Source organism: Polistes fuscatus, unplaced genomic scaffold (assembly GCF_010416935.1).
Source record: "Polistes fuscatus isolate 324 unplaced genomic scaffold, CU_Pfus_HIC Scaffold19, whole genome shotgun sequence".
In the NCBI taxonomy this organism is placed as follows: Eukaryota; Metazoa; Arthropoda; class Insecta; order Hymenoptera; family Vespidae; genus Polistes; species Polistes fuscatus.
The window spans coordinates 1,771,876-1,783,949 of NW_025113095.1; the positions used below are offsets into that span (position 1 = coordinate 1,771,876).

Below are 12,074 nucleotides of genomic sequence, written 5' to 3' on the forward strand. Positions count from 1 at the left end.
CAAACACAATTATGGTTGTATATGTGAATATGTGTTAGGACACGTCGCAGGACTAGGTATCGATATCTCAGGTCCTACACTCTCTCTTGTTCATCCTCTTCTATCAATACTCTCTGTCTCTCTCTCTCTCTCTCTCTTATTCCCAATAAGAAACCACATACACGTGCACACACGTACACAGAGAAAGGACGATACGCTTGCCAACAGAGCTAATGCATCGAGCCGCAACAAGCATGGACTATAATATGCCCTTCGATAGCCTATTCTCTTCCTACGAGAATTATGTTCTATATAGATTCGAGGAAAAATAAATGTATGTGTTTTTGTGTACGCGAGCGTATGCGTTTTATGTACGTATAAGATATCTTTTTGCATGGGAGAAAATACAACGAAGGAGTATGTGTTTTCATTAAGTTTTATCAAGGATAAAAAAAAGAAAAAACGAACTTTCTAAGATAGTCATCATTTTCTTCTAACGAATTAAATTTACTGAACATTTCATTTCATTATTATCACAATCATTTATTAACAATCTCGATCGATATTACACAATACAATTGCATACAATATAGAATAAAAATTAATATTACTATTCCCCCCTCCTTCTCCCTTCCTACCCAATAATTAATTTAAAAAAGAACAATGAAACTTCTCCTATTCCCCTAATTAAATTCGATACAATCGATCGGAAGATTCCTTGTCTTTTTTTTATGTAAATAATAATAAATATATACCTATTTAATTATTCGTAGCTTTGCTATTAATTCACTTTGTTAAATTAAATACATTTATACGAGAGACGAGAGAGAAACGAGAGAAAGAGAGAGAGAGAGAGATAGATAGATCGATATCCGTCGATGGTTTGTAACACACATCACCCTTCTCCCTTCCTCCCCCCTTCTTGCCCCCTCACTCAACCCTCAGAGTAGAATCTATTAAGTGCGACGACGATGGGACGATGACAAAACTCGAGTGTATGTGTGTGTGTATGTGTGCTAACGTAGTTGGTGTTGTGTAGCATGTATATAATATACGCGTTTGGTTCTGGCATGCATAAACGCATCACTAATACATCAATTTGTATATATATATATATATATATATATATATATATGTATGTATGTATGTATGTATATATATATACGGGTAGAAACCCCATGTCGCAAAGGAAAACGTAGAAGCAATTTCGTTTATATACACGCACGTGTACAACGAAAAGGGGGTTGGTAGGGGGAGAAATAGAGAGAGAGAGAGAGTTACTGTTGCTGATGGACGACGAGGGATCGTCTAATGCATAAGAAAGATCTATCGGTGTTATGGTGTACAGGTATTTTTTACGTATATTATGGATAACTAATACTATTCGAGAACCATTGGGGAGAAGAAAAATAAAGAATAGAAAAAATAGTATGTATGTATGTATGTATGTTTGTATGTATGTAAAGAATTGTAGAAGATTTGAAATTATTCTTAATCTTGTTTGTAAATCGATGTAATGATTTCTATCACGCGTGATGATCACAGATTTTGGAAACGCGATTTTTCTCGAGCTTCAAAGGTAAAGAAAACAAAAAAAAAGAAAGTGCATTTCAAAATGGTCGCCTAGTAGGTAACATTTTTCGCGATAAGAAAACACCTCAGGCTATCTTTGCTACGAGCCTTCGATAATACGAGTCGAATTAGTAACGCGTAAACTGATTGGACGTGGTGGCTTGATTCGACCTCGATACATTTCGAGATATCGTTTATTTCTATTATTATTTCTTCTTGTTTATTCGAAATATTATCTATCGTATATTAAAATTAAAAATCATACATATATATATATATATATATTTAAGTAAATCCCCTATTATTATATACGTAGGAATTAAGTACTATATCTGTTACGAAAAACGTATACAAAGTTCGGCACATTGCGATTGGATTGAAATATTAAAAAAAAAAAAATAAAAGAAAGAATCCTCGCATTTGTTAATTGTCATAATCACTAAATTAGTTTAAGAATGTTTTCTTTACAAACGATGAGGATAAAAATGATATTTAGGAGGGGAAATTAATATTATAAATATGGCATGGCCTAAAGAGGAGCAAAGCGAGTAAACAACAAGCAATCGGATAGAGAGAGAGAGAGAGAATCATGAATAATGTAATTAGGCTAGCAACCTTTTCCGTTCGGATGTGCGTTAGAATATATATATATATATATACGAATGTACAACGCGTCGTCGAGTTTAACTACAAGAACATTTACAGAACATTTTTATCGGCCCCCATGCGAGTGGGTGCTGCGGGCGCAGCTGAAGGAAACAAGTCGAATAAAAAAGACAATGAAAGAAAGAAAAAAAAATAGGGAAAAAAGAATAGGAGGAGCGTGAAAAAGGTTATTATGCTAATCGTTAGATTCCCCTTTCCTTTTTTTTGTCTTCTTCTTCCTCTTCTTTTTAGGAATTAATTTCTATTCGTTTTTTTTTTTTTTTTTTTTTGAAGAATACTACGTGAAAGGTTTTAATTGTATTAGCTTTTATTTTTAAACGGAGATTATAAATTATATTTTAAAAGCGAAAATCCTATTGTAGGCTAATCATTTTGCTTAGATTGATTTCCGTTTTCGTAAAACTTTACGAAGTCTTAAACAATTTTTAACGATGGAAAAGTAATTATTTTTTCAAAATTATTCTCAATATTTCTAGCCCGTAATTTTCTGTATGTATGAATGTAATTATATATATGTACGTCATTCTTGAATAAGTATGCAAAAGCAAATGCTATTCAAAAGATAACAAAAATATAAGAAAGATATCGCTTTTAACGAAAACGATTTCGCATATTTACGGCTACGTTGCGTTTTTAGAATTCTCGGCATACATACAATACATGTATATCTAAATCTGACATAAGCTCCCTTACGTTTTATCAAATGTAAGAAAAGTTAGACTCGAGACTGCTGAGTATAGTATTTTTTTTCTCTTTTTCTTTTTTTTTATTAAAATAAATATTCGAAAATCGTTTCATACTTATTCTTTTAGAGTAGATACTTTTTCTCTTTCTCTATCATAGTCGTAGAAACGCATAAATATTATTATATACGTTATTCTTCATACAATTCAAATCGAATTCTTTGAAGTAATCGTTGAATATCATTCGAAAATGATAAATAATTGACGAGTAAACACAATATTTTCTCTCTGTCTCACTCTCACACTGCATTCGCTTATCTATCTGCCCATCCATCCATCCATCTTTCTATCATTTTATGTTTTTCACTTGTTAGATGTAGTAACAACGAGTCTTGACACAATTTTAAACGAAGGATAACACTCAGAATTTATCGAACGTTTCTATATTAGACCGTTGTATAATTTCTCTTGGTATAATATTCGTCTCAATGCCATTTCAAACGGATTTCAATGATCTATCTCTCTCTCTCTCTCTCTCTTTCTCTCTTGTTTATTATTATGGTCGTAGTCGATAAAACTTTGAGTGGCTATCGAGCGTGAAGTTAAACACCACGTCGAGGATAAACAAAAGACTAAAAAGAGTGAGTGAGAGAGAGAGAGAGAGAGAGTAAATTAAAAAGAAAATGAAGGAACAAGAAGGAGAAGACAAAATTACGTATACACGTATCGCGTCAACACCATTTACACTTCGTCGTCGTACCATATACATAAATTCAAATTGAAAAATAACAAAATATAAATATGTATAAGAACGTTTTAAAAAATACAATTCTTTTTTCACTGACCTTCTTTTCCTCTTCATTTATTTATTTTTCTTTTTCAAGAGTAGCCCCTTCAATGAGTTTGGTTTAAATTTCAATATTTTATTTGTTCCAACTCTTTCTCTTTCCTTTTCTTTTTCTTTTTTTTTTTTCTGTTTGTCACTCTCCACTCAATCGAGTCAAAGTACAGTAACGTCATAAGCAGAAAACGTTTAACGCACATGCATTTATAGAGACGATAGTTATAACCTAAGGGTAGTCATAGTCACTATCAACCCCCCTTTTAACCCTAACCATTATTCTATCTCACTTTTCTTCCTCTCTTTGACTTTTGGCCTATCGTTAGTTATCGTATGTTTTATCAGAAAAAATTCTACTAAAGCCTACTCCTCTTTCTCCTCTTCTTCATCATCCACCACCTCCTCCTCTTTTTCTTCGGGCAGCTGTTGTTAAGCTTCATGATCGATTACATTTCGCGAGAATAGGAGAAAGAGAGAGAGAGGGTGGGGTCCTCTTCAAATTGGAGTTACTCGTTTTACTCGTATAATTTTTAACGTGGGTGTAATTATACACATATGTATACGCGAGGGGTGGGGTGGGGGAGGCTGCAAATGTATTTTATATATTATTTATAGTTGATTTTATTTAGAGTACGTTTATATATATATATATTTACAAAGTTCTTTATATAAAGTATCCTATCATTTTGTTGTTTTTAAATAATTATTTCCGATAAGAATAATTATTGTCGGCAAATTTTTGAACGAATGGGAATTCAATAGAACAGGTAATACCGTTTTCTGCAAAGTAATAGAACGAAATATAATAATTTTTTCGCCACGGTGCAAATGAGTTTCTAAAAGAAAGAAAGAAACAAAGAAACAAACAAACCAAAAAAGTAACGAAGGTAGGTAAAGGAAAAAAGTTTACAGCGGTTAAAAGCGATAAGCGATATCGTGCTCGAAACGATTTTTTTTTTTCTGGTGCATTAAAAAGTTCGATCGACTTCAAGGACTGCGGTTAACTAAACCTGTGGAGTTTGAAACGACGACGACGACGACGACGACGACGACATGTGAGTCACCTCGCGTGGAATTTTCTCTCTCTCTCTCCTTCTTTTCTTTCCTTATATTCTCGTTTCGTTTCGTTTCGTTTCCTTATTCCTTCTCGCGTCGTCTCTCTCTTTCTATCTCTAACACAAGAATTTGTTTATTTCTCTCTCTCTCTCTCTCTCTTCGCGTTCCTCCTTTGACGAAGATTGAAAACACCGAGTAGGGTCGGTGCAACAACCATTTTTAGCGTCTCGTTACTCGAACGGCTTCAGAAGAAAAAGAAAAAGAAAAGAACAAAAATCGACATAGTACTTGCGGAGGAAAGATCGTAAAGGTTGGTTCAAGTTAGTACGATTTCCAAGGCGCTAAACGAACTCGTTCGTACATTCATCGACGAACGGAGGAATAGTAACTCTACGTAAAAATACGAAACGTTTTTAATAAAAGATAACAAATAAGTAACAAATATTCATTATTTTTTGTATATTTCATTATTTCGTATAATTAAAATAATTTCCTGTTTGCGAATATTACGTCTCTACGACCATTTTGTCGCAACCTATGCGCGGATTAAAAGAATTCAATATGGCGGACGTGGTGGCCGCCATCTTGGTAACGCGTAAGACGTCTACGTTCGCATCGTTTTTGACGAAATTATTGGAATCAAAAAAATGGTTTCAATAATTCAAGAGGATGGTATTATATATGTCAAATTAAATTAAATAAAGATTAATCCATAATTTATAGGCATAAATATGGATAGAAAAGCGTAGAAAATTGGTGTAAACGTTGGATTAACGTTCGAAGGAAGCTAGAAAAAAGAGAATTGTGAAAGGGGAAGAGAAAAAGAGGAATCTTGACTTTTTTCTTTTTTGGTAGAGGATTCGTTACGCGAGGGAACATATGTATTTAGTGGACACGAAGAACAGGGCCAATCCTTTGTTGGTCCAAGATATGAAATAGGGTATAAGGCGACGCTTATCTTCTTATCTCGCATTTCTAGCGAGATTTGCTTTCTTTTTTTCTCTCTTTCAAAACGTATACGTGACTAAAAAGAACAAAAATAAAAAAAAATGAAAATAGGTTTGGTAGAAAACACATCGCGTAGGCACGGGTTCAAGAATTTAACTTCTTTGGTACACACACAAACGCGCACACGAAAAATATTCTTCGTCCCTTTTCGGGGAAAAAAATAACGAGTTGAGAAATAATATTTAAAAAGACAAAAAATAAAAAAAAAAAATAGATAAAAGAACTATGTTGAAATATAATTATCAAGAGCTTATCAACAACAAAAACTTATTTTCTTTAATTACATCAGCGTGATGACCACTTGACAACAATTTGAAGGAAAACCTCGAGTAGTTAGTGGTATCTATCAGAGACTTAACAATAAGAATTATCGTTTTCTAAGCATTAAAAATGTTCCTTGAACGACGATGGAAATATATTTATATAATGTGTGTGTCTATGTGCGCGTGTGTATGTGTATAAACGCGCGAGTTGAGGCTAAGCGGTTTCTAGGTCGAACTGAACCGCAAAAGTAAACTCTTACGAATATATATTTACATTCCGAGAGGTGATAATTCGTTGGTCAGAATCTTACTGCAGCAAAGAGAACATCCTCTAATCGATTATCGAACGTTCAATTTCTCTTTCTCATTATTCTACTTTCATTTCAGCCGAAAAACAAATTTCGAAAAGTAAGAGATTAATAAGATTAAAAGAAAAATTGATTGGAACTGTTGTTTTACGGATTGATTTTATTACGAAATCACCGAGGAATGCGGTTTGCAACGTACGAAACTCGAAAAAATAAGTCCGTGAAAAACGGTTTTAAACTATCGATAAGAACGATAAAGAGAGTTATGACTGTTGCAGTCGTTGGCGTAATACGAAGTGAGAAAGGGGAGAATGAGAGTGTGTCGCGTTCGGCAGTTTTATATTATCAGCCTCATCAGCTGCCACGCTTGATTTCGAGACTTCTCTTCTTATGTGCTGAGTAAGAAAATACACGTCTACTCTCTGGACTCTCTTGTAGTATACATAACATATATATATATATCATTTAATTACAATTAATTATATATTAAATAAACCATGATCAGAACGATTCTACTATCATCTGAAAAAGAATAAAATAATCCAAGGGGACTCACCGATTCTTTCGTTTTGGTGTCCAACTCGACGACAATTTTTTGCAGCTCGCAATTTTGTCGGCGCAACATAGAAATCTGTAAAAGAAGAAAAAAAGAAAGAAATAGAAAAAAAACAAAAGGAAAATTATAAAGTAGGACGAGTCTCATTGTAAAAAGAAAAAAGAAATACGACAAGCCCATGAGAATCAAACGAATGCCATGGATGAATCGTTTCCCCCATTTAATTTCTCTTAAAATTACGGTGTAAAAAAGCGTGTTAGTAATCAGGGTGTCGACTTAAATATTGGTAACTATAATCAGAGAAGGAAGTCCGGTGTGATGGCGGGTGACGGTGGCGGTGGTGGTGGTGGGGGACGAGTACGATGAGCGAGTTTCTGTTTGCCTTTCTTATCTCAGGTTTGCCTTGCGATAATCCCCAACCCTTTTCCCCGTTACCTCCTCCTCCTCCTCCTCTGAACCCATCTACCTCTTAGACTCCCCCTCTGCCCCCCTTTCGCCCCATGACTTCCCTTCGCGACCCGCTTCTATTCCACGCACTCGTCGAGCAGCCGTGTGAGATCTTGTTCCCTGTTTTTAGTTGGGTTTCACCTTCCTCCTATTCCCCTCCCCCAACCACCACCACCACCACCACCCCTTTACCACCATCACGCATAAACGAAAACTTTTGGAAAGAAAAAAAACTAGTTACGACCGAAAGTCAAGCTGCATATCGTTGCATTTTTTGGATAAACCTTTTGGCTTGTTTTTTCTTTGTAATAAACACGAGTAGAAACCATTTTGACTTCCGAATTAACCTGACGACGCGATACTTCGAATTAATAAATTAAAAAATAATAAATATCTATGCGAGAGATCTATACGAATGGGATGACGACGATGATTAATAAAAATAAATATTTTGTTTTTAGTCGTTGAACGATGATAAATTCAAACGGAATATCTTTTCTAAGAAGAAATAATTATTGTGTCGGATAAGACAGAGTTTTTAATCGTAACTATAAAGTTCCATATAAATTTCTAGATAAGAGATTATTAGAAATATAGATTCGTGTTAGATAAAGAACGAGACGAGGTGCGAGAGAAAGTCTCGTTTAATGTGGTAAGCAAATAATCAATGAAATAATAATAGGAAAAGAAATATAAAATTTCTTGACTTTCGAGCGACACAGAGAGTGGTACGAAAGGTAACTAGGTGATTTGTACGATTAATTACTCTTCTATGAGAAATTATTTATATTTTCTAATAAATATTTTAATAGAAACGAGAGGAATGATTCTTCCCCATTGATATAATATTTTAAAAAGAATTGATGATCTATAGGAAATTATTGAAAAGGGTAATCAATTCTCGAACGAACTGAACTTTTGACCTACCCTGTATGCAGTGTATATGTTGTGTGCATAAAAGGTTGTTGTTGGTTGGTTGTACTGTTTGTTTTTTTTCTTTTCTTTTTCTTTTTTCTCTTCTTTCTGAGTATTTGCGCGTACGGACCAACCGGAAATGGCGATATACTTGTTGGAATCGTACCATTTGCGTTCGTTTAACTCGAGAGAGAGAGTGAGAGAGAGAGAGAGAGAGAAAGAGAAAGAAGGAGTAGGGCATATAAACGTGGGTGGGCCCACGTTTACGTATCAAAATCGAAATAATATCGACCGACGTAATCGATTTATATCGACCAATTCGATTAATATACACGCATACGCGTTTAATATACGTTTCAACGAAAGTATATTACGCGTGTATATATACAGGGTGTGAGCTAAAAATATTTCTAAATAATTCTACGAAACGTTGATCTGGGATACGAGTAAATAACGTTGGAAAATACATTCGTCGCTTCATTTTTTAGATCGTAAAAAGTTATTAAAAAAAAAGAAAAAATAGAATGAAAAAAGAAGAAGAAGAAGAAGAAGAAAGAAAAAGAAAAAAAGGTAATAAAATTTTGATTGGATCGATAAAACGATAAGAACGTATCGATAATCTTTCATAGTTGCAGGAAGAACTCACAACCGTGACTCTCTCGAATGATACAAAGAAAAAAAAAAAACGTATCTACGCGAGATATATAAATGATCAAATATTATAAATGATAACATTTTATTTATATTACTTCTTTGCACACACGCACAAGATCTCGCGAATTATTTATTGAATCTATTGGATATTATTCCGTGTTATAAAATTACATAAGTGATTTTCGTGTCGCGAATTTAACTAATCTTCATTTTCTTTTGTTCTATCTTCTTCTTCTAATAATAGAATGAAAATCTGTAAATAAACTAAAAACAATGTAATAATATAAATGAAATAACTCGAGGCAGTTTACCATAGTTATAATGTTGGACGTCGTTACGTGCTGTTCCATTCAAAGTGAGCAGTCGTTAACCCTTAACTAGGCGCGGCCATTTTGTCGATAACTTTGCGTGTACCGTATGTACATTGTATATAACTATATATATATATATATAAAAAAATAAAACACCTCAAATAAATGTCTCTACTATAAAACTGCAGCTTGTTGTACGATATCAACTAATTAATCTTACGCAATTATATTTTCTCTGTCTGATGTCCAAATATTAATCAAAATCAGAACCAATACGAATGGAAATGTGAAAACGAAACTGGACGTCGTTTCTACGATATAACTATATCGAAAATGAATTCTAAACGATTCTAAAAAAGAAATAAAATAAAATAAAAATTAAAAATTAAAAATTAGAAATTATAAATATAAATATATATATAAAAGATGCGAGGGTTTAACATAAAATGTGGCCTATAAAATGTTCGCGTCGAATCGTTGATGATTGTTACTAAACTGAAAAATCGATGGGGTACATTAAACCCCGTTAATATTATCGTTGGTGCAAAGTTTCTCTCCCTCTCAATTGTTTCGAAACAGTAGACATTGTTAAAACGTAAAGAGACTAAAAGCTCGCGATATTGGTCGGGCATGCTATTCTCTATCGATAGACGAAACACACAACAGAACGGAATAGTGAAAGTATATACCCTTCGAGGGCTAACCACAAAAGCCTAGAAAAGGAAACAGAGAGAGAAAGAGAATGAGTATGTAGTACGTTTGCAGGCTTTTGGTTTCAGCGTTTCCGCAAATTGGCTGCGATAGCGAACCGGAACGAAGCTACAAGAAGAAGAAGAAGAAGAAAAAGAATAAGGGGACTTCAATGACCTCAAGCACACAAAACTATTTCTGTGTTCTCTTTCGGAACGGATGACGATGTCGAATGTTATTATGCAATATCAAACTGTTGCATTATGCACAAACTGTAAACGAGACAAGGGGGGAGTCATTTATTTCCGACAAGGATTTTTCTTTTTTTTTTTTTTTTTTTTCAAGTATTTCTTTCTTAAAGAATATATTTGAAAAGAAAATCTGATAAAATTCTATACGCTCTGATCTTTTCAAAGTTCCTTACTTCCTCGATACAACCGAGTTCTACAAAATAGGAATAATTTATTCGATTCTAAAAGGGAAAACAAAAAAGGAAGGAATGAGGGGAATGAGGAATATAATAAAAAAAAAGAAGGAGGGTCCAAATAGGATTTTGTAGAGCGCGGGGGTGGTGGAATAATATGGTCAGATAAGTTAAATGTATTTGCTTAACACTCGTTCGTGATTATATTGGGGAGAGTAACATCTGTTGAAATCATTTCTAATCGGCCCTCTCTCTCTCTCTCTCTCATTCTTTCTTCTTTTTTTATTTTTTATCACGAAAAAACCAACAAAGAGGAAGAAGGTGGGTTTTTTTTAGATCCTCTCCGATAACATTGAAAAACTTAAATATTATTTTTGATAAATTTCAACTTTCGAGTCCATCGATAGGAGGATATTACTCGCCTGTGTATACGTGTATCTATATGTGTAAACGCAATTATGAAAGACTATTATGTAAAAAGAAGAAGAATAGTATACTCACTTCGGCATCCTTCGTGTCCAATAACTCTTGCAGTTTTATGCAACGTTCGTTCGCTTCTTTCAATTGCAACGTTTGATCATCTAAATTAAAATATAAAGAAACAACAATTTATTTACCTAAATAGTAACATACAATGCTGTAATTTGTTTTCTTTTTTTAAACCGCCATAGAACATTAAATAGCATATTAGAATGAAACGATGTTCATTCAACATATAGTGTTCAGTTACTTATTTATTTAATAATTTTATTGCATTGGTAGTTTCTACCTAATTGGTAAGCCTAGGGATATTTTGAAATTTACCGCCAAGTCAAAGCTCAATCGGTAAACTAGATTTTAGAGGAAAAAGGATCGGTAAAACAGACTCTTATTTTGACAGTCGTGAATAACCTTAAATTTTCTTCTTGCGAAATAATACAGGACATCGTTCTTGCTTTTTTAAAGCAGATCTCATGAAAAATTCATTACGTACCAATTTCTTTAACGATCCCTTCGGAAAGTACCTCCTTCGTAAAGTTCGTAATTTGGCCTTTTAATTGAGATAATCCAGAAAGACTGTCACCGAACCACGCCATTTTACACGTTGATGTTTACCGTTAAACTCAATGCTTAAAATACGCACACACCTACTATCCACTCGACGTCACGTGTACAACATATTTTAACAAAAATTCACTTATTAATTGCATAAACACTAAATTAATATGATGACGTGAAACATTCATTAACCTTCACAACATACATACTTAATAATACACTTATAACCATGGCAGACAACATTGACCATAAAATTCCTATGCGTTCAAACTTCCATTTATTTCCATTGAAGTCGCTTCTATCGATTTTTATTTTTTATTCTACTCAAATATTTATTTCTTTTAATATCTATCTAATCAAATATAAATTTTGTAATGTCTATCTCGAAAACAATCCTAGATTATTTATTTAATATTTTATATTAACTTGTATGTGAATATAAAAAAAAAAAGAAAAGAGTCTTGGAATATTTACACTGTGAAGTTGTTTAGTTATTATCGACAATGCGCATGCGCTCGAAGCGCTATTTTTTCCTAAATTTACATTGGATACCATTAAATTACAGTATTTTTTATTATCATTGCAAGATAGATACATAACTTCCTATTATTCTATTACGTTTAACCCTCTGAAAACAAGACAAGTCATCACTGCTGAAATGCT

At 33.4% G+C, this 12,074-nt stretch overlaps 1 protein-coding gene across 1 annotated transcript in view; it reads right to left on the reverse strand.

The window, feature by feature from the left end:
* Nucleotides 1-11,657, reverse strand: part of LOC122515837 (thyroid receptor-interacting protein 11-like) — a 32,153-nt gene extending 20,496 nt beyond the window's left edge. The window contains exons 1-3 of the mRNA XM_043633342.1: nucleotides 11,347-11,657; nucleotides 10,875-10,954; nucleotides 6,933-7,007 (exon numbers count right to left, since the gene is read on the reverse strand). Of these exons, the coding sequence (XP_043489277.1) occupies nucleotides 6,933-7,007; nucleotides 10,875-10,954; nucleotides 11,347-11,449 (258 nt within the window). The 5' untranslated portion in view covers nucleotides 11,450-11,657. The remainder of the gene's footprint in view (nucleotides 1-6,932; nucleotides 7,008-10,874; nucleotides 10,955-11,346) is intronic.
* Between the last annotated feature and the right edge of the window lie 417 nt (nucleotides 11,658-12,074).